Source organism: Macaca fascicularis, chromosome 9 (assembly GCF_037993035.2).
Source record: "Macaca fascicularis isolate 582-1 chromosome 9, T2T-MFA8v1.1".
Lineage (NCBI taxonomy): Eukaryota > Metazoa > Chordata > Mammalia > Primates > Cercopithecidae > Macaca > Macaca fascicularis.
The window spans coordinates 56,634,872-56,656,437 of record NC_088383.1 but is presented as its reverse complement, the minus strand read 5'-3'; the positions used below and the strand labels follow the sequence as shown (position 1 = coordinate 56,656,437).

At 49.9% G+C, this 21,566-nt stretch overlaps 1 protein-coding gene and 1 pseudogene across 1 annotated transcript; one reads left to right on the top strand and one right to left on the bottom strand.

Moving 5' to 3' along the window:
- Window positions 1–2,238: 2,238 nt before the first annotated feature.
- LOC135965087 (anthrax toxin receptor-like) lies at window positions 2,239–2,822 on the top strand. The gene has a single exon (XM_065520683.2). It carries the CDS (start codon window positions 2,269–2,271, stop codon window positions 2,785–2,787), a length of 519 nt encoding a protein of 172 aa, XP_065376755.1. The 5' UTR covers window positions 2,239–2,268; the 3' UTR covers window positions 2,788–2,822.
- Window positions 2,823–15,643: 12,821 nt separating this feature from the next.
- LOC102144237 (adenosylhomocysteinase-like) lies at window positions 15,644–16,560 on the bottom strand (annotated as a pseudogene).
- Window positions 16,561–21,566: the final 5,006 nt, after the last annotated feature.

Genomic DNA, 21,566 nt, shown 5'->3' with positions numbered 1-21,566 from the left:
GGATGTGAGCTGGGAGGGAAGATGGTCCTGGGAGGACTAGATTTGGGGATAGGTGGAGCCAGGGAGAGCAGGCTGACACACTTGGACTGTACTAAGAAGGAAGCCTGAATCCCTGAACAGGTGGCAGGAGCCCAATCGGGCATGGAGGAGGGTGGACAGGCAGCTGCAGACACAGGTGGCTCAGGACAGGGTCTGAGGGGGCACAAAAAGAAAGTGAGCATCATCCTGGATGGGGATTAGGAGGGCAGGGGCAGGAGAGGGCAGGTCCCAGGATGGGACCTAGAGGGGAGAAGGGCCCCTCTCAGTAAGAGAGGGACCGTCTCCATAAGGGAATCCAGCATTTGAGGCACTTGTCACTCACATGCCCAAGGGGAGGCTTTATGCATGAATGACAGGTTCAAGCAAGCTCAAAGTCTGCACGCTCTGGGGAATACCTGTGCGGAATGGAGGGTTTCCTGGGGACCATTAGGCTGAGACTGGCCTGGCAGGGGACCCCTGGGATTCCAGACAGCCTGGGAAGGGTGGCCTTGAGTGGAGAAGGAGCTGAGCAGGCCCCACGCCAGGGAAGCCACAAGCGTTGATGGGCTGCTGCTCCTGCCGTGGTCTGTGGGTATCGTCAGCGCCACATCACAGATGGGGAGGTTGAGGCTAAGTGGCATATGCCCACCGGCATCCTGGAAGCCTGCTGCAGCCTTCCAGCCACAGATGCGGAAGGGGATGCAGTTACAGTCCTCATGCATGCAGAGCAGGGACAGGCACATCTAGAGGGACAGGGCAATTCCCACAACGGGCTCAGCCTTCTGCCAGCACATGACCAGAAAGACCAAGCAGGGTGGTCACTTTAGCTGGGAGCAAGGATAAGGAGCTTCCTGGAGGAGGCCACTCGGGAGCTGAGTCTGAAAAGGGGAGCGGCAGTTCACTGGGCAGACAACATTAGGAAGAACATTCCAGAAACAGAGGACAGCCTATACAAATTGAGAAATGGGAGAGCTGAGGGGCTCTGAGAAAGACTGTAATCTCATTGCCTGCCTGCTAAGCCCCAAGAGAACAGCTTTGGGGAAACCTAACAATTCTCCTTGAAAAGGCCAGGCTTTCAATTTGTTTTCGTGCTTACAAGATGGTTTCTGGAGCTCCAGGCATCACACTCATACTCCAGGCAGGAAGAAGAAGGAAAAAGGGAAAGCAGCCTTCTTTAAAGCAATGCCCAACAATTCCTGTTTATACTCCATTGCCAGAATGCATTCACGTGGCCACATTGCTCAGCAAGGGAGACTGGGAAAAGGTCATTTTACAGCTGAGCACCTTGCCTCTCTCTCTTTTTTTGTTTTTGTTTTTTTTAATTTTAAGTTCTGGAATACATGTGCAGATGTGCAGGTTTGTTACATAGGTAAGTATGTGCCATGGTGGTTTGTTGCGCACATTGCCTCTCTTAACAAAATCAGGTCTCGTTAGTAAGGAAGACAGGAAGAATGGACTTGGGGTGACCAATCCGTGTTTGGTATTGCTGGGCCCATTTGAGAGATAGGAAAGCCATTCCCAAGAGGTTGAGTGACTTGCCTGAGGTCGGAGGCTAGATTGAACCCCAGTCCCTTTGACCTTACTTAGAGTAACCCTGAGGGCTTTTTAGAAAGGCCCAGATCAAGTCTTCAGACAGGCTTGCCCCGATCGTTGGCCTAAGAAGCCAGCAGAGAGACAGGCATCGCAGACGAACCCAAAGACAATCTCTGTGTGGCTTGCAGCTGTGTGGGTGGTGGGTTGGCTGCACTGGTGTGTGCCCAGGATGAAAGCACAGCAGCTGCTTCTGCAAGACAGAATTAGCTGTTCCTACGGGTCTGGATCATCCTCTTCCCAAACCAAGGGAACCGTGGAGCTGCTGCCTTCTCAGCTCATCACGCACCCAAGGGACCCTGGAACCAGCCTTGAGGGCTGTGGTGAGCGCTCATCCCTTCCACATGCTCACTAGAGCCTTCCAGGCCATGCTGGGGCACAGAGGTAACTGGGTAACCCTCCTCCTAGCTGCCAGGGGGAAGCAAACAATTTCAACCAAGGGCTGAGGGAGTCCAGAGTCAGAGACCCAGGGCTGCCTGGAGAGGCAGAGGGGACTTTTAACGCTAGAGCCAAGTCTGGAAGGAGGAGTCCAGGCTGGAGACAGCACCTAGGGGAGAGAGGAGGAGCTCATCAAGGCCCTCCGTGTAGGTCCCGATGGGTCCTGGCTTCACCCCTTGAGCCAGGCAACCACAGCCTTCTGAGCACAATTCCAATGCCATTATGGTGAACTTCTCTCTCTTCTCTTCCCTACAGGGGAGGTACCTCAGCTTAGCCCTTGCACAGTCCCAATACGCACAGGCTCCATGCTGCCCAAGGATCTGCTTTCCACACAGCCAGGAGTCCCTTTCCCTACCACAGGCTCCCTGCCGCCCAAAGATGTGCCTGAGACACAGCCCGGAGTGCCTCGCCCTCAAACAGGCTCCCTGCAGCCCAAGGATGTGCCTGAGACACAACCAACACAGCAGGGAGTGCCTTGCCCTCAAACAGGCTCCCTGCAGCCCTAGGATCTGCCTGAGACACAGCCCGGAGTACTTTTCCCAAGCACAGACTCTGTGCAGTCCAAAGAGCTGCCTTCAAGCTGGCCGGCAGTGCCTCCCCGTCACCTGCTCCTCCAGGTGCCACCTCCTCCCTGCTAGGTGCTCAAGGCCTCCCTCCAGGATCCTGCCGCTGTTGTCCCCACTGCTCAGGCACACTGCAGAACCCCCTCTGTCCCTCCCTCCCTCGGAGCCCAACTTCTAATGCGCCAAATACCCAAGATTAACAGGCTTTTGTTGCTGAACTGGACATACACATTGAGTCTTTTCTTATGGTCAAAGGAGTTGAATTCTTGCTGATCAAAATTGATTGCGTTTGTCACCAGGGAGCTTGTCCTACAAGTGACCTGGATTTATACTCCACCTGCCACAACACAGCGCCCTGGTGCCGTGGGGATGCCAGGCATGGATGCATTCCACTCCCAACATCCCCGACTTCATCTATCATCAACAGCTAGGACACATGAGGCCTTAGGCCAAATTCTCCATTTAAAAAGCCCAAAAAGTCTTGAAATATGAATTCAATACTGTGTCTCCCTCCCTAGCTTTTTTTTTTTCTCTTTGTTGTTGTTGTTTGAAACAGAGTCTCACTCTGTCACCCAGGCTAAGTGCAATGGTGTGATCTCAACTCATTGCAACTTCCGCCTCCCAGGTTCAAGTGATTCTCCTCCTGCCTCAGTTTCCCGAGTAGTTGGGATCACAGGAGCTTGCCACTACGCCTGGCTAATTTTTGTATTTTTAGTAGAAATGGGGTATCACCATGTTGGTCAGGCTGGTCTCAAACTCCTGACCTCAGGTGATCCACCCACCTCGGCCTCCCAAAGCATTGGGATTACAGACGTGAGCCACCACACCTGCCCCTCCCTAGCTTTTTGAAAGGACAAATACTTGCATATCTCATTTCCTGTACTCCTCATCTTCTTGTCCCTGGTTTCCATTTTTTGGCTACTCAAATTCTGAATGTTTCCCAGAAGGCAGTGAGGCCCTTTCTGGAAATGCTAATTATCTTCCCAGATACCCCATACCATCCCCAAGACCAGGCAAATTTCAGGTAATCCTCCTCATTTCACTAGAAAAGATAAACTTCCCTCCTTAATCATTTGTCCCCATAGAAGAAACCACAGCCCCAACAGAGATAAGTGTCAACAGGCAGTGTCCTACCGCCCACCGTGTGCACATGGTGGCTGCATGACTGCCCAAGGTGCCACCCACACAGGCCATGGGCACCCCACATGGGGCTCCTGAGCACGTCAGAAGGGGACCCCCTGGGGGGCTAGGGCTGACGTTTTCCAGTCATCCCTAATCCATCTTTGAGAGTAAATAAACAGCTCTCCACCTCCCCCATCTACTGGAATGAAATATTTGTGCTTTTCCATAGAAATTCTGAAAGACAAGTACAACTTAAAAATATACCAGGTTTGGATTTTAAACAGTATTGACTAATTTGACAGTGATAACCACGCTGTCCCCCCTCCCATGTTTGTTTGTTTGTTTGTTTTTAGGCTTCAACGCAATGGCTTGCTTATGTGTGTAGGGCTTTGGGGGCTTTCTCTAGGTCGCATGACTTTGACCTTCAGTGCCATCATCCCAAACAGTTACTCTTTCTTGTCCCCCCTCTCCGTCTTGCACCCTCCTGTCCTGCCGCAGCCTGGAGTCTGCATCTGGGTCCTGCCAGCTGCCATGATGGGAAGCAAGTCTCTCCCACCCTTCCCCAGCCCCTCCCCTCTGTGTCTGCAGATCTGTCTCCCAAGCTGCTTATGGGAGGCTTTTCCAGGCGCACAACGCCCTGCACAAGGCATCCAGAGAAATAAACCAGGTCAATGTTGAGGAAATGGAAGAGGGTGCTAGAGCCCCTGGGGGTGGACGGGACCCAGTCATTTGGTTTCTCCCCATTTGGAGGCTCATTCCCTGAGCAACTCTGGGTACTCGAGAGTATGCTGCCCCTCCACACTTCACTTCTCAACATTCTTCCTGCAATGGGAGGTCTGGCTCCATCAATTTTTTGTCTTGCTTTGTTTTTTAGAGAGTTTTTCTTTCACAAAACAAAATACCTCTGGTCCTGTAAATACAGAGATTTTCACAGAGGATTGAGCGTTCCCACCTCATTGCTAAGATAGGTGGAGATATTTATGATAAGGGCACCTGGTACCCGGTGAGCAGGTGCATGGCCTGTGTGCAGCGCAATGAGACAGGGTCCAGAGAGGTAGGATGCATGCCCTTGCAGGTGTGGGAAGGGACAGCCAGCCAGACAGTACACCCTCTGGCGCTAGACTGCCTGACCCAGCTGCCTAATGCCTACAGCCATATAAAAATGTGCCCAGAGCAGCCAAAGTAAATTTACAAGGTGCCTGGGACTGTGTATCTCTCAACACTAAGGGAGAAAATGTTCACTGTACTCATGACACCAGGAAAAGTGTGGGAAAGCTTTCATTAGGCAGAAAGGGAGTTGAAATAACATGAGAATGTAGAGAGACTTTATTTCTTCTGTGTTACCCACGTGGAAACATAAAGATGTTGCTTCCCATCCCTGCAACTCTGAGACCCCATAGGAAGAAATGTATGTACAATTTCATGAAGAGCTTTATGTGATCCTGGTGAAATCAACATAACTGTTAATGGGAATTGAGAGCCTTTGGAGTTTAGCCAATGTGAACTCAAGCTAGCGCCTGTCATCCTTCCTCATCCCTCAAGGGAGGAAGTCATATGTTAAGAAGGTGAGCTCAGAATATACATCAGAGGGGAGGGCCCCTCCACTCTGGCCACCCACAGGGAGCCTCCCAGGCTTTCTGTGTTGAACAGTGATAGCAGGGGCAGGCAGAGGGAACTTTGCCAGCCATGCTTCCATGGGCCACTCCTGCCCTACCTCCTCCTCTCCAGCTGAGTTGATCCCCCAGGTTTGGCATCAGTCAGGGGCTCCTCACCCTAGTGAAGGGAGAAAAGGGACACAGCCCTTGATCATGCAGGTGGGCTGAGTTACAGGTGGGCTGCCTTTTTAAATTTTAAATTCAGGGGGTACATGTGCACAATCGTTACATGGGTATATTGTGTACTGGTGGAGATTGGGCTTCTAGTATACCAATCCCCCAGATACTGAATGTTGTTTCCAATAGGTAGTCTTTCAACCCTCATCCCCCTCCCACCCTCTCCCCTTTTGGAGTCCACAGCTTCTCTTATTTCCATCCATATGTCTCTGTATACCCATTGTTTAGTTCCCACTCATAAGTGAGAACATGCAGTATTTGATTTTCTGTTTCTGAGTTAGTTCACTTAGGATAATGGCCTCCACCTCCATCACGTTGCTGCAAAGAACATGATTTCATTTTTTATGGATGCGTAGTATTTCATAGTGTATATATACCACATTTTATTTATCTGGTCGACCATTGGTTCCATGACTTTGCTATTGTGAATACTGCTGAGATAAACATACTAGTACAGGTGTCTTTTTTATATAAGGATTTCTTTTCCTTTGGATAGATACCCAGTAGTTGGACTACTGAATCATATGGTAGTTCTAGTTTTAGTTCTTTGAGAAATCTCCACGCCGATTTTCATAGATGTTGAACCAATTTACATTTCCACCATCATTATATGAACGTTTCCTTTTGTCTACATCCACAACAACATCTGTTGTTTTTTGACTTTTTAAAAATAGCCATTCTGACTGGTGTAAAATGATATTTCAGTGTGGTACTAATTTGCATTTATCTGATAATTAGTGATGTTTAGAATTTTTTCATGTGTTTGCTGCTTGTATTTCTTCTTTTGAGAAATGTCTGTTCATATCCTTTGCTCAATTTTTAGTAAGATTGCTTGTTTTTTCTGTTTAGTTGTTTGATTTCCTTATATATTCTGGATATTAGTTCTTTGTTGGAAGCATAATTTGCAAATATTTTCTCCCATTCTGTAAATTGTCTGTTTACTCTGTTGATCATTTCTTTTGCTGTGCAGAAGCTTTCCAGTTTGATTAAGTTCGATTTGCCTATTTTTGTTTTTGTTGCATTTGCTTTTGGGGTCTTTGTCATAAATTATTTTCCTAGGCTGATATCCACGCTTTTCCTGGGTTTTTTCTAGGATTTTTATAGTTTCAGGTCTTGTTTGCATCTTTAATCCATCTTGAATTAATTTTTATTTATAATGAGATAGGAGTCCAGTTTCATTCTTCTGCATGTGGCTAGTCAATGTTTCCAGCACCATTTATTGAATAGGGTGTCTGTTCTTTCCCCACTGTTTATTTTTGTTAACTTTGTCAAACATCTACTAATTGTAGGTATGTGGCTTAATTTTGGGGCTCTCTATTCTGTTCCATTGATCTACATATCCATTTTTTGTACTAGTACCATGCTGTTTTAGTTACTACAGCCTTGTAGTATAGTTTGAAGTCAGGCAATATGATACCTCTGTATTATTTTTTTTTTCTCTTACAATTACTTTAGCTAGTTAGGGTTTATTTTGTTTCATATAAACTTTAGAATTTTTTTTTCTAGTTCTGTGAATAATGATGTTGAAAATTTGACAGGAATTGTGTCATATCTGTAGATTGCTTTAGGGAATATGGTCATTTTAACAATATCAATTATGCCAATCCATGAGCATGAGATGTTTTTCCATTTGTATCATCTATGGTTTCTTTCATCAGTGTTTTGTAGTTACCCTTGTAGGGATATTTCATGTCCTTCATTAAATGTATTCCTAGTAGGTAATTTTTTTTAGCATGGCTATTGTAAATGAGATTGAGTTCTTGATTTGATTCTCAGCTTCCATGTTATTGGTGTATACAAATGCTACTGATCTTTGTACGTTGGTTTTTATCTGATGAAACTTTATGAAAGTTGTTTATCAAGTCTAGGAGTCTATTGGAAGAGTCTTTGGGGTTTTCTAGGTATACAATCATGTCATCAGCAGAGATAATTTGACTTCCTCCTTTCCAATTTGGATACCTTCTATTTCTTTCTCTTACCTGATTGCTCTAGCCAGGACTTCCAATACTATGTCAAATAGGAGTGGCGAGAGTGGACATTCTTGTCTTGTTTCAGATCTTAAGGAGAATGCTTTTAATTTTTCCTCATTCAGTATGATGTTGGCTATGGGTTTGTCTTATATGGCTCCTATTATTTTGAGGTATGTTCTTTTGATGTCTAGTTTATCGAGGATTTTTATCATGAAAGGATGTTGAATTTTATTGAATGCTTCTTCTGCATCTATTGCGATGATCATATGATTTTTGTTTTAGTTCTGTTTATGTGGTGAATCATGTTTCTTAATTTGCTGTCTTTAACCATCATTGCATCCCTGGAATAAAGCCTACTTGACTGTGATGAATCTTTTTGATGTACTGCTGGATTTGTTTTACTAGTATTTTTGACGATTTTTGCATGTACATTCATAAAGGATATTGGCCTGTGGTTTTATTTTTTGTTGTGTCCTTGCCTGATTTTGGTATCAGGATGATACTAGATCCTCATCGTTATTTTGAAATAATTTCAGTAAGATTGATACTAGCTCTTCTTTGTACATCTAGTAGATGTACAAAGCTGTGAATTTATCTGGTCCTGGGAAATTTTGTGTGTGTGTGTTTTGGAAAGTTTCTTATTACTAATTCAATTTTCTTACTCATTATTGGTCAGTTCAGGATTTCTATTTCTTCCTGGTTCAATCTTGGGAGAGTTTGTGTTTCCAGGAATTTATCAATTTCCTCTGGGTTTTCTAGTTTGTGTGCATAGAGGTGTTCATAGTAGTCTCTAATGACTTACAGTATTTCTGCAGCATCATTTATAATGACACCTTTGTCATTTCTGATTGTGCTTATTTGAATCTTCTCCTGTTTTTTCTTGTTTACTCTAGCTAGCACTCTGTCAATTTTGTTTATCCCCTCAATGAACCAACATTTTGTTTTATTGATCCTTTGTATCTTTTTATGGTCTCAATCCTATTTAGTTCTGCTCTTCGTTATTTCCTTTCTTCTCCTAGTTTTGAGTATGGTTTGTTCTGTTTTTTTCTAGTTCCTTCAACTGTGGGTTAGGTTGTTAATTTGAGATATTTCTGTCTTTTTGATGTAGGGATTTAGTGCTATAAGCTTTACTCTTAATACTGCTTTTGCTGTTTCCCAGACGTCTCAGTATTTTATGTCTCTATTTTCATTCATTTCAAATATTTATTTTTATTTCTGCCTTAATTTCATTGTTTACCCAAGAGTCATTCAGGAGGAAGTTGTTTAGTTTCCATGTACTTGTGCTGTTTTGAGTGTTCCTCTTGGTATTGATTTCTAATTTCATTCCACAGTGGTTTGAGAAGACACTCGATATTATTTCAGTTTTTATTTTATTTTATTGAGCTTTGATCTTTTAAGTAAATCATTTAGGCCAGCAGTCCCCAACCTTTTTGGCATCAGGGACCAGTTTCATGAAAGACAATTTTTTCACAGATGGTGGCAGGGAATGGTTTCAGGATGAAACTGATTGACCTCAGATCATCAGGCATTAGATTCTCATAAGGGGCATGCCACCTAGATCCCTTGCATGTGAAGTTCACAATAGGGTTCACACTCCTTTGAGAATCTGATTTTGCCATTGATCTGACAGGAGGCAGAGCTCAGGTGATAATGCTTGCTTGCCCACTGCTCAACTCCTGCTGTGTGGCCGGATTCCTAACAGGCCAAGAACGGGTATCAGTCTATGGCTTGGGGATTGGGGACCCCTGATTTAGGCCATTTACATTCAAGCTTAATATTGATATGTGAAGTGTTGTTCACATTATAATGTTGTCAGCTAGTTCTTTTGGAGTTTCAAATTTGTAATTGCTTTATAGGATCTGTGAGCTTTGTACTTATGTATCCTTCCATGATGGTGAGTAGTGCCCTTTAATTTCCACGTTTTGAATTCCTTTGAACATTTCTGGTAGGACCAATCTAGTGGTGACAAATTCTCTCAGCACCTGTTTGTCTGGGAAACACTTTATTTCTCCTACATTTGTGAAACTTAGTTTGGTGAGATACGAAATTATTGGCTGGCAGTTTTTCCCTTGAGGAGGCTAAAAATAGGCCCCCAGTCTCTTCTAGCTTGTAGGGTTTCTGCTGAGAAGTCTGCTGTTAGTCTAATGGGTTTTCTTTTTTTTTTTTTTTTTTTTTTTTTTGAGACGGAGTCTCACGCTGTTGCCCAGGCTGGAGTGCAGTGGCGCGATCTCGGCTCACTGCAAGCTCCACCTCCCGGGTTCCCGCCATTCTCCTGCCTCAGCCTCCTGAGTAGCTGGGACTACAGGCGCCCGCCACCGCGCCCGGCCAATTTTTTGTATTTTTAGTAGAGACGGGGTTTCACTGTGGTCTCGATCTCCTGACCTTGTGATCCGCCCGCCTCGGCCTCCCAAAGTGCTGGGATTACAGGCTTGAGCCACTGCGCCCGGCCATGGGTTTTCTTTTATAGGTAATTTGATCTTTTTCTCTAGCTGCATTTAAGATTTTTTTTCTTATTGTGGACCTTGGATAGTCTGATAACTGTATATCTTCATGATGTTCATCTTCTACAATACCTTGTAGGTGTATTCTGAGTTTCTTATATCTTGAAGTCTACCTCTCTAGCAAGATTAAGGAAATTTCCCTGAATTATTCCCCTGGATGTTTTCCAGTTTGCTTACTCTTTCTTCTTCTGTCTCAGGAATGTCTATAAATTGTAGGTTTGGTGATTTTACATAATCTCATATTTCTTTGTTTTTTTAAAGCTTTTTTCTTTATTTTTGTCTGACTGTGTTAATTCAAAAGATCAGTCTTCAAGATCTGCAAATTTTTTCTTCTACTTGGATTGTTAAAGCCTTTAACTGTATCTTTAAGGGTATTTTTTATTTCCAGAAGTTCTGTTGGGTTTTTTAAAGGTATTTATCTCTTCCTTAATTTCCTGGTTTGTTTTCATGGTTTCTTTGTGTTAGTTTTCAACTTTCTTTTGGCTTTCATTGACCTTCCCTGAAATCCATACTTCTAATTCTTTATCTGTAATATTTTAGTTTTCATTTCAGTTGGAGCTTATTGCTAGAGAGCTAGTGTGATTATTTGATGTTGTCACAACATTCGATCTTTCATGGTGCCAGAATTTTTATACTGGTTCCTTCTCATCTGGAGGAGCTGACACTTCTTATTTTTTAGTGTATTTTCATTTATGTATGATATTTTCTCTGTTATCCCCCCTCCCCTTGAGGGTGTCACTGTAGAGTATGTTGGTAGGGGTTTTGGCTTTTCTCCTGCAGCCTTGTACACTTCTTTTACTGGGCTGTGCAGTTCAACCTGCAGGTCAGTAGGTGGTACTTACAAATAAGAGCTGGCTGTGGCATAAGTCCATGGGTGTGTACTTGATCTTTGTTCACTGAGGTGCTCTCTATAGTTTCAGGTGACAGGCTGGAGAGCAGAATGCCAGGTGCCCTGAGCTTCCTTTTCAGAATGGGTTGGGGGAGTGGAAGAAAAGATGCAGCTGGACAGAGCTGGACACCCTGGCTTTCCCACAAACACCCCCCAATGATAAGCACAGGCACCAGCCCTGATGGGGGTGGCTGGGGGAGCGCTTGATGAAATGCACAGAGGTCTCTGTGGTGGGATGAGGGGGCTGCACTGGCTCCATATCCTAGATAGGCAGAAACACAGTCAGCTTTACTATCACACCCCTGTTCTGGGGCTGTTTTCTCTCAGTTCAGATGCACACTGTGGTCTATCTCCAGGCCACAGTGTGGCTGAGAGACATGAAAAATGCCTGTCCTGTGTGCTTCCCTGCAGGAATGGCTTCAGGGTAGAAGATCTTCATTCAGCCCAATGCAGGCAGTTTTATGGCACACCTGTACTCCAATGTGGTGATGTTCTCCATGTGGTAATGCCACTGCCTCACGGGGAGACGGGGAATGGCTCTGCCTATCAGCCATGTGGGTGGGAGTCATCATGGTGGTGTTGGCTGCTTGGGTGGGCCCAAACTCAGGCCCGAGGAGGATTCAGGTACCAGCGATGTTGGACTGGGCTAGGTAATTCCCAAACTCCCACACGTCTCGGTGACCCACTAGATGGCATGTAGGAGTCCTGATGTAATTGGACCAGGATTCAGCCAGCCCAGAGTTCAGGTGCTGGCTGTGATAGGGAGGGGTGGGCTGGTCTCCTGGAGCCTGAGAACAGATCACAGGACTCTGGGGGCTGGGCATTCCAAAGGGCTCCAGGCCACAGCTGCAATGTTCAGGCATAGCAGGGTGGCTGTGCTGTGCACCTTTCACTCAGGAAGGCAGGACCCTTCAGCTGGGGCAATGAGCGATGGCAGTTGTTGGGCTCATGGCCCACTCACACTTCTCTCCCAAAGCTGGATTTTGCTGTTAGGAGCTCAGGAAGGTACCTGAACTTCTTGTTCCCTCCCTGGCCTGGGGCAGCAGAGGCAAGCCTGTGGTGGAAAGGGTTAATGGGCAGCCTCTGGGGGTTGGGCTCTCAGAGGAACACTGAGCTGTGGCTGTCATGCTCAGGCAGGGGTGGGCGGTGGCACTGGCAACCTGTCACCAAAGCAGGCAAGTCGCGTTTGACAGAGAGGAGCGGCAGAGGGAAGCCATGCAGAGCATCGTCTACCCACTCCTCCTTACCACAGCTGTGGTATCTGTCTTTGGGGCACATGAAAGTGCCCAGTTTCCCTTCATGGTGGGCAGCAGTGGCTGCACCAGGCAAATCAGGGATGAAAAGCCTGTGGGATCCATGTAGGCTTGAGCAGTGCCTCTGTACCGTCTCCAGCAGGCTCCCTGTGTTCATCTGGAGGCCTGGGGGCGATGAGGGGGCTCCCTGTGGCTAGGAATGCAAAGGTCCATGGTGGAGGTGTGAAATTTCAGGGTTCTCTCACTCGCTGACCTCTTCCCTGTGTTATGGAGCCCTTTGTGGCTCCTTGGGGGTCCCAGCTCGGCAGGCTTCCGTCTCCTCTGCTGTTTGTGATTCTCATCACGTTTCTGGTGAATTTCAGCGTGCTCTCTTAGAGGATCTCTTTGAAGTGTTAGTATTTACTATTTTGATGCCTGAGAGGCACCCACTAGCTGCTTCTAGCCTGGGCTGTCTTTATTCCACTGCCCCCTCCTCCGGAGGAGCAGGATACTTTTAGAAAACAAGTCTCACATCAGAGCTGCCCAAAACAGAAGTGTACAAAAGGGAACACGGCGGGCAATTTTTATTCCTTATTTTAGACCAGAACTATAAGAACACACTTCTATAAGAGTCCAGTGGATGTCACGTAAAGCACCCCTGTAGAGCTGGAATGAGCCAGAGCAGGTGAGGTTATGAGTAGCCCCACATGGAACAACAAAGCTCACACGAAGCCAGGGCACTTCTCACCCCTGGGATGGCACAGAGAAGGTCCAGGCCTCCAGGGGCACTGCAGGCCTCCATTGGTCATTCAGGGACCTCAATATGCACAGGAAGCTCTACCAGGCAAGAGCATTCTTTTGAGATCAGCTTCTAGTCAGCCAGACAGAAGCAGCAGGGCTAGGCTGGGTGACAGGCATGCGCACCTGCCACTGCCATGAGCTCAGACACAGCCTGCTGAGCTGCAGGGGAGGCTGCAATTTAGTAGCTGTGCGTCCAAGAAGGAGTTGGGGGTAGATTTGTGACCAGTGCCCAGTCCCTGCTAGGGTGCCAATCACTGAGGGCAAGGACCCTGGAGCTTTAGCTCTCCTACTGGTTTTCTCAACCTACTAGGGAAGGCTCCCTTGATGGCAAGACCCTGGTGGGACTTTTGGAGGCAAATGTACACACCTGGTCTGCACACCTGTATTAGCTGAACAGAGACTTAGAAACAGACTAGAGAGGAAAATGTACATGTAGAAGGTTTATTTTGTTAGGGAGTCCTCTGGGGAGCACCACGGTGAGGGAGAGAATAAAGGCAGGAACCAGACCCACATAGGATGTGCTACAGCGAACATCTCCAATCAATGGGAAAACAAATGGCTATTCATTTGCAGGAAAGTGTATTTTAAGGCACCTTTCCTGGGGTCCTGAAACTCCAACTGTCAACCCACAAGCCCTAGCAAAGAGGCATGGAGGTGATTGGGACAGGGATTGCCTAGTGACAAGGTGAGCCCTTAGATCCCCCACCCCGCACCCACCACCAGGGGCTCGAGCCTTCGTGAGAGGAGGCATCAGGTGGGTCGAAGTGTAGGAAAGTGTAGGAGGGCTGGGCTTGGCTTTAGCAGCTGAGTCTTCTGACTCTAGCCCAAAGCCCTGTGCACTTCCCCAGGTTGCCCCCTTCCGCAGTCGGGAGCTGAACCACCAGGCCCTCCCAGACGGCTGCTTCATGGTGAAGCTGCCTTAGTGCAGCACTCTAATCATTTATCATTAAAGTGAGCACAGCCAGAACTCCCAGAGTTCAATGGGGCCTTGATACATCCTAAGCGTCTACTCTGTGCTAGACCCTTGGTCCTAGGAGGTGGGGACGTCACATCAGAACACTGGGGAGTTTTGTCAACTTTGTTTTATGCTCCTTGGGGATGTGCGCTGATCGCCACGGGTGAATTGTTTTAGACTCACTAACATTTTGTGAGCTTGGCTTGCTTTCTTCACATTGGATAGATTAGGAAACTACAGGTCTGAGAGTGTAAAGCAACTTGCTTAACATCCCACAACTTTTAAGCAGAAGAACCAGGAGTCAATGCAGAGCAGCTGTCTGCAGAGGTGTACTGGGCACTCTGCAGAGGGCTACGGTTCCTGTCCGTAAGTGTGGAACCTGCAGCCAGGAGTGGGGATATGGGGGAAGTATCAACCCACCTCTCACAGAGGCTCACAGCCTAGAGCATGTCCCCAGCCTCCTGCCAGGTCATCACTGGAGCCTGAAGGAACCCCTCCACCTGGCTGGCCAGTGGACCCAGCTCTGGGCTGGGGTGAGGCTCCCTCACCACTGCTGGTTGGGTGGACTGTCCTCCTGGCTGACCTGGGCTATTCCTGAGCTTGCTGCTCAGCCCCTCCCTCCAATCCCTCAGCTCAGGTCTCCAAGCCTGGGCTGGTGGCTTGGGCTCTTTGGAGCCAGGAGCCTCCCCTAGACTCCCACCAGGCATGGCTGCAGGACTCCACTGCATGCACACATACACAACCACACATCCATAAGCCTGTGTTGAAGCTTGTGGGCCTACACAAAGCTGTGGTCTTCATGCAGTTCCCCTGACCCCTTTTGTGAACACCAGAATTCCCTGAGTAGGCCCAGCTTGTAGAGGGAGACAGCGTGGCAGAAGGGAACTCCATGTCTCACCAGGATTCCCTGAGTAGGCTCAGCATGTAGAGGGAGACAGAGGGGCAGAAGGGAACTCTGTGTCTCAAGCACTGCCTAGTGTTTCTGCCTGTGCTGTGCTGGGTAATTTGCATACCCGGTCAGGTATCTATTGAAACATTCATTCTGTTTTGTGTCCTCCCTCTCTGTTTCTTTCTTTTTTTTTTTAATGGCATTGAGATTTTTATTAACCTACCTTCTTGCTTTCTTTTAACATTATAAATATTATAAGCCAAATTATTCTCTTTTTGACCCAGGGTTGTGATAGGAACCCTCTTGTTACAAAGTGGTGGCCGATCTGTGCCTGCTTTTATGCTTTTCTGGCCCCTCTCAACCTCTGGCGGTCACTTCCCTGTTCTTTCTCAGTTGTCCCTTAAGAGTGTATTCTAATCCCTGTGAAACAGGGACTGAAAGTACCAACCTCATTGTTATGAGGTTTAAGAGAAGGCCCAGCACTAAGCCAAGCTCTCAGGAAAATTGAAACTGTTCCTCCTTGCCCTTCAGTACAGCTCCTTCTGTCAGGGGCTGAGGAACCACTGAACCTGTAAACCGAGCACACAGTGTAAGTCCACAGGTCAAGTGAAGGCCTAGATGGTAAAGTACATGGACTTTGTGACTTCACTGCTGACATCCAGGTTAAGGAAGGACTGACTTAATGAGCAGTTCCAAGACCACTGAGCTCACAGTTCCCTGTGGCTGTCTCCCTCATACCTCTGCCATGACCAGGGCTTGAGGAGGGGCCTCTCAGTTCCCCGGACACACTTGGAATAGTATGAGGGGTGCAGCAGAAGCCAAAAACTGAATGACAAGCCCTGGGGAGTCGGTGGGGGATGCTGACCAACCAATCACAAAGTCGGTGCTATTTCCTCTTAAGAAGGAGAGGCAGGGTCTGGGCAAGAACGGCAGCTGGAAGATGAAACTCAGGCCTGGCTCTCAGTAGCGGTAATGATCAGCCTTGAAGGGGCCATCAGAGGAGATGCCCCAGGTACTGGGCCTGCTTCTCAGTCAGTTTCATGTTCAGCTTGCCCAGGTGGGCTTCAGCCACTGCCTCATCCAGCTTCTTGGGCAGGACGTGAACCCCAATGGGGTACTTCTCTGGGTGGGTTCACAGCTCAATCTGTGCAGTCACCTAGTTGATGAAGGAGTCACTCGTCACAAAGCCAGGGTGGCCCATGGCACAACCTAGGCTGACCAGCTGACCTTCAGCCAGCAGGATGGTGTGGCGCCCATTCTTCAGCGAGTACCTGGTCACCTGGTGCTTGATAGTCACCTTCTCCAAGTGTTCTCGCTGAGCCACTTGACATCGATCTCCACATCAAAGCGTCCAGTGTTACACATGATGGCATCATCCTTCACCTGTTCAAAGTGCTGGCCAAGGACGATGTTGACATAGCCTGCAGTGGTGATAAAGATGTTGCCCTCCTGACAGGCTTCGTCCATGGTGGTTGCCTCGTAGCCCTCCATGGCAGCCTGCAGTGCATTGATGGGGCCAATCTTGGTGATGATGATGTGGACCCCAAAACCCCACGAGGCCTGGGCACAGCCCTTGCCCACATTGCTATAGCCTGCTACCTCTGCTACCTTGCCGGCAATCATCACCTCTGTGGCCCACTTGATGCCATCTATGAGGGACTCCCAGCAGCCATAGAGCTTGTCGAACTCGCTCTTGGTGATGGAGTCATTGTCATTGATGGCAGGCACCTTCAGGATCCCATTGACCATCCTCAGCTCACCCCACCATCCTCAGCTCACTCCACCATCCTCAGCTCACTCCACCATCCTCAGCTCACTCCACCATCCTCAGCTCACCCCACCATCCTCAGCTCACTCCAGCATCCTCAGCTCACCCCACCAGCCTCAGCTCACCCCACCGTCCTCAGCTCACTCCACCGTCCTCAGCTCACCCCACCGTCCTCAGCTCACTCCACCGTCCTCAGCTCACTCCACCGTCCTCAGCTCACTCCACCGTCCTCAGCTCACTCCACCGTCCTCAGCTCACTCCACCATGCTCAGCTCACTCCACCGTCCTCAGCTCACCCCACCATCCTCAGCTCACTCCACCATCCACAGCAGCCAGAGGTTGAAGGAAGGATGGCAGAGCTGACACGTGCACGCTCACACACACACACAAACACATGCAAACACAAACACACAAACATACACTGGCAAACACACAAACATACATAATACGCACACACATGCACATTGACACACAGGCAAACACACGCACACATATACAGTTTAAATTGGCTGACTTGCCCAGCCACAGAGCGAACACCAGTGGAGGAATCTGATAGCTGTCTGCTGTGGGGCACATTCAGGGGGCTGAGGCTCCAGGAGGGCTGCGGGACATTTCTGCCAGGCAGGCTGAGCAGGGTGGAGGCCTTCCCCTGTGGACAAGGCAGGACGCATTCCTGGGCGTGTACAAGGGGAGTCAGAACAAGTTCATGTCAGAGACCAGGGAAGCCTTCACTTTACCTGCTCTGGAGCACTGGGTTGCTCAAAGCCTCTGGCTGATACTCCCGCTGGACAGCTTCTGTAGCTTAACTTCCGTTTTGTACCACAATGACTAATTCTAATCTCCCAGCCTCCACCCTCACCACCTCCCCCACACCCGTCCTAGAATCTCACCTCCAGCTAAACAGACACCCTCCCCCCGACAGTGGGAGGAAGCCCACTCTTCTCCCACATGCCCTGGTTCCCTGACCTTTCCTCTGAGTACCCTGACACAGACGGCCTTTGCCTTCGTTTCCCTTCCAAACGGAAGTCGGAAGTCAAGTCTCCAGTCAGCCCCTGGCTCCCACGCCCCGCCCCCCTTCTTTCCTGCCTGGTCTCCTTTCCCTCTTTCTCCTGTGTCTTCACACTTTCCTCTCCAGGACTCCCAGAGCGCTCCCTCCTTGTCCCCTGGCCCTCACCCCTTCCAGTACAGCCACCGCCCCTGTCCCCAAACCCCGCCCTGTTGCCCACAGGAGCTGTTTGCCTCCCTCCTATCCTCCAGGGCAACCCGCTGACCCCCAGCACCCTCCACACCCTGCAGTGGACCAAAGTGGCCCCAAGTGGCCCCTGTCTGTGAATCTTATCAGCCACTGGTCGGACGTAGCCTTCGCTCTACTGTGTCTGCAAACCCCTGGCCCTGCCTTTCCCAGCAGGGCGCTACCCTGGTTCTCTGAGTATCTGCTCTCTGCCTTGGATGGCCTTGGCTTCTCTCTGGGCAGCTCTCAGGCACATCTATGGCTTCACTATTACCCATGGGATGGTGCCCGAGGCCATGGCTCCACCCCCATCCTCTTCTTGAGTCCCAGAAGTTCCTCTCCAATTGCCTACTTAACAGCTCCCTAAGATGTCTGAGGTCCAGTGGTCCAGATGCAGAGATGAGGATGCCTGCCATCATCCCCTCAGGAAATGCTCTTAGGAGGCCAGGGAGGATCAAGGGAAGGAGGACAGGGAGCCAGTGGGGCCCAGGAAGTCACACAGTGAGGCCCCGGCATCTGTTCAGCCGAGGCAGGGGCAATGAGACCACGCCGGTGCTCTCCAGTCTTTGAGCTGGGCAGTGGGGGATGTAGTCTCCAGGCACTGCCTGGGCTCCTGGATCCCCAGGGCATTCCTCAGAGAAAGGTCACAGAGCCTGCCCTTTATGAGCAAAGCTCAGACGCTGGGGAGGAAGGGTGGGACCCTGGCAGAGTGCTGCCAGCAACCAGCACAGAGAAAAGACTCAGCATGCCAACACTGGCCCACTGGCCTTTTCTGAGGAGAGCATCCCTCCATCCACACCATTGCCGAACAGAAGCCGATCCCATCCTCTCCTCATTCTTTCCCTGGTCTCCCACGTCCATACCAGCTGTGCACAGCTGTGGGATTCTAGGGCCTGCATTGGATCATGCCTTTCTCTGCACACCCGTCGACACCTCCTCAACGTGCTCAGGCTGATCTCAGACCCTTTGGGCTCACTTACCAGAATACAGCCTGGCTAGGTACCCAGCACCCCACCCACACGCCTCTTCCACCACCCTCCTTGTCCCCTGTGGAAACACGCTCACCAATGCACTATGCTTCTCCTGCTATGAGCCTGTAGGTGCATCCCTTCTCCTTCTGGCTGACATTTATTCATTGAGGAATCAACTGGTGCCCACTACTTAGGAGGAACAGGCACACACCCCATGCACATATGCCCTGGCCCTGCGTGTGCATGCTTCATCCTTCTGCACATACTCCATCCTCATGTACACACACAGCATCCTTGTGCACACACTCCACCCTCGTGCACACATGCCCCCTCCTGTGCACACATGCTTTGCCCCTTGCACCCATGCTCCATTCCAGTGCACACTCACCCTGTCCCGTGCACTCACTCTGTCAGTGCAGAAGTGCTCTCAAGTTTACCTCACTTTCACTTCCTGCCATGTCCAGCTCCATGCCCCCACCCCAACCTCCACATGGCGAACTCCTGCGACACTTGTGATTATCCAGGACCCAGTGGAAGGTTCCTTCTTCACAGCAGCCTCCTCCAACACCCAGGTCCCAAACTAGACTACACCACACCCTGTGTGCTCCAAACAGCATCCTCCTGTACTCTTCTCTCTGTGTTTACAGGACTGTGTTGATAGTCTGTGCTCCCCATAGCCGGGGTCTCTATGGTCAGCATCTGACACTCAGCTCAGGGTCCAGAACAGGGAGTACCTGTCACTTCGTGAGGCAGGAGTGCGACATGTGGCTGGGGATCTTGGGAACCCACAGAAATGAACCCTGGCTAGGTGCCAAGCACCCAGGCACACGCCTCTTCCGCCACCCTCCTTGTGCCCTGTGTCCCCCCAGGGCCCTCAAGAGTGGGATGAAAGGAAAGTTATGACGATTTCTCCATGGGGACCCAGCGCTCAGTGCTCAGTCTCCCAGGCTGTCTCTGGCTCCAGAGCTGCTGCAGCTCAGTGGGGCTTGGGGCACTGGTGGCTTCATCACCCTCTTCTGGCCTGTCTCGGTGACACCATGGGGTCAAGCTTGACTAGGTAATCTGGAAGGGAGGATCCCTCTGGAGGGAACAGAAGCTCACAGCCAGGTCTGCCAGCTGCCCCAGTGCCCACCTGGAGTGAGGAAACACCACTCAGGAGGGGAAACAGGTTCAAGGCAGGAGGTGGGCACAGGTTGGTGGGTGAGGGGTGCCAGGGTGGGTATGGGGACAACAGAACATGACAGAGGCCCTTGGTGACAGGGGATGTGATGGATGATGATAAAATGGTTGGCTGATCCAAGGGGTCCCACAGGAGCAGGCGGGGGTGACTTGGGGCTCAGGGCTCTGGGCTGGAAGGATTTAAAGGGCACCCAGCTGATCCCAAAGGCATCCAGGGCTTGGAACCCCTGATGTGGAGGGGGAGGAAGGGCTGGCCCAGGAGAGAGTCCTGGGGAACAGTTCCGGGAGGCAGAGGGGAGATCAGAAGGAATGGTGAGGGGCACTGGGGATCCCAGTAGCCAGGAGAGTAAAGAGATTCAGAAAAGATGTGGGTCATGGGCTGCAAGAGCTGGTAAGACAGGCCTGAGGAGGGGATGTGAGCACAGGCGGGGAAATGGCCACAGGGGGGCCACCCTCTCCCACAGCCTCACTGTGCCCTGTGGGCCTCAGCAGCTGTGTCTACCACTCTTGGCAGCACTCCCTGGATCATGTCTCAGTCTTGGGGCTGGCATTTCTCTCTGGGCTCTGCCCGGGGCTCCCCACACTGTGGCTCCTTTGAGGGAGCCCATCTCAGCTCACCTTCATAACTGGACTTTGGCCAGACTTTTCTGGAAGGGACCCAACTCCTCCCCCATACTCATGGTCCCCAGACACCCACACGTGGCTTGGTGTGGGCACGCCTCTATGTGCACATGTGTGGGGAGTGGCTGAGCTTCTGAGAATGTCACCAGTGAGGGCTCCTTGGTCCTGGCCCACAAGACAGGGTTCCCAGAAGGGTAGCGAGCCTGGGTGTGCAAAGGCCTGGAATGGGCCCTTCATCAGTCCCGGGGCACGGAGACAGCTTCCATCTTCCTCTCTGGAGGGCGTCTCACAGCGCCATGAGCAGGATGTCTCACAGCGCCATGAGCAGGACGGCTCCCAGCTCTGGGGGCAGCTCTGGGCAGTGGCTATGTGCCCCGGGCACGGCTGCCTCCCCTGGCCCAGCTGGTCCAGCTTATTCTTACCAACCCACACCTCCAGGAACAGCCTGGGGATGCTATGTGCTTAGAATGAAGGGCACTGGACCGGGGGTCAGGACAACGAGTGCTTCGCATCACAGGACGTTTTTGTCTATTACCTCCAAGGTTGCACTGGATGGGAAAACAAATCACTGCCCACCCAGGGTGTTATTCCCTCAGGGCTCCAGGAGCCATGGGGGGTTCTGGGAGTCCCATGGGAGCCTTCCTGAGATGAAGGGGCTGGTCCTGGAGGTAGGATGTGTTTGCTGAACGGTGGGAAGGAGACAGCCGGTCAGGAGGTGGCATGGGGAGGGTGGTGCTGGGGAAACATTTCTGGCAGGACCCCAGGGTGGGCAAATCCTGGAGTGGCAAAAGTTAACCTCTGCCCAGGAGGATTCCTCCTTCTCTTGGCAGCCAACGTCTCCTGGGGGCCCACGGGAGAGCAGGAATCCGCAAGCCCAAGAGACCTGGGGGGTCGCAACTGTGCTTCCCACAAGAGGTGTTTTGGGCAAATTGTCTCAACCCTGGATCCTCTGTTTCTTATTCTCATACACCAAACCCATCCTTACTTCTCAGGAGA

Bases quoted from the DNA above. Each gene is read 5' to 3' on its own strand.
- LOC135965087 (XM_065520683.2), top strand. From the start codon at position 2,269: ATGGTGAACTTCTCTCTCTTCTCTTCCCTACAGGGGAGGTACCTCAGC.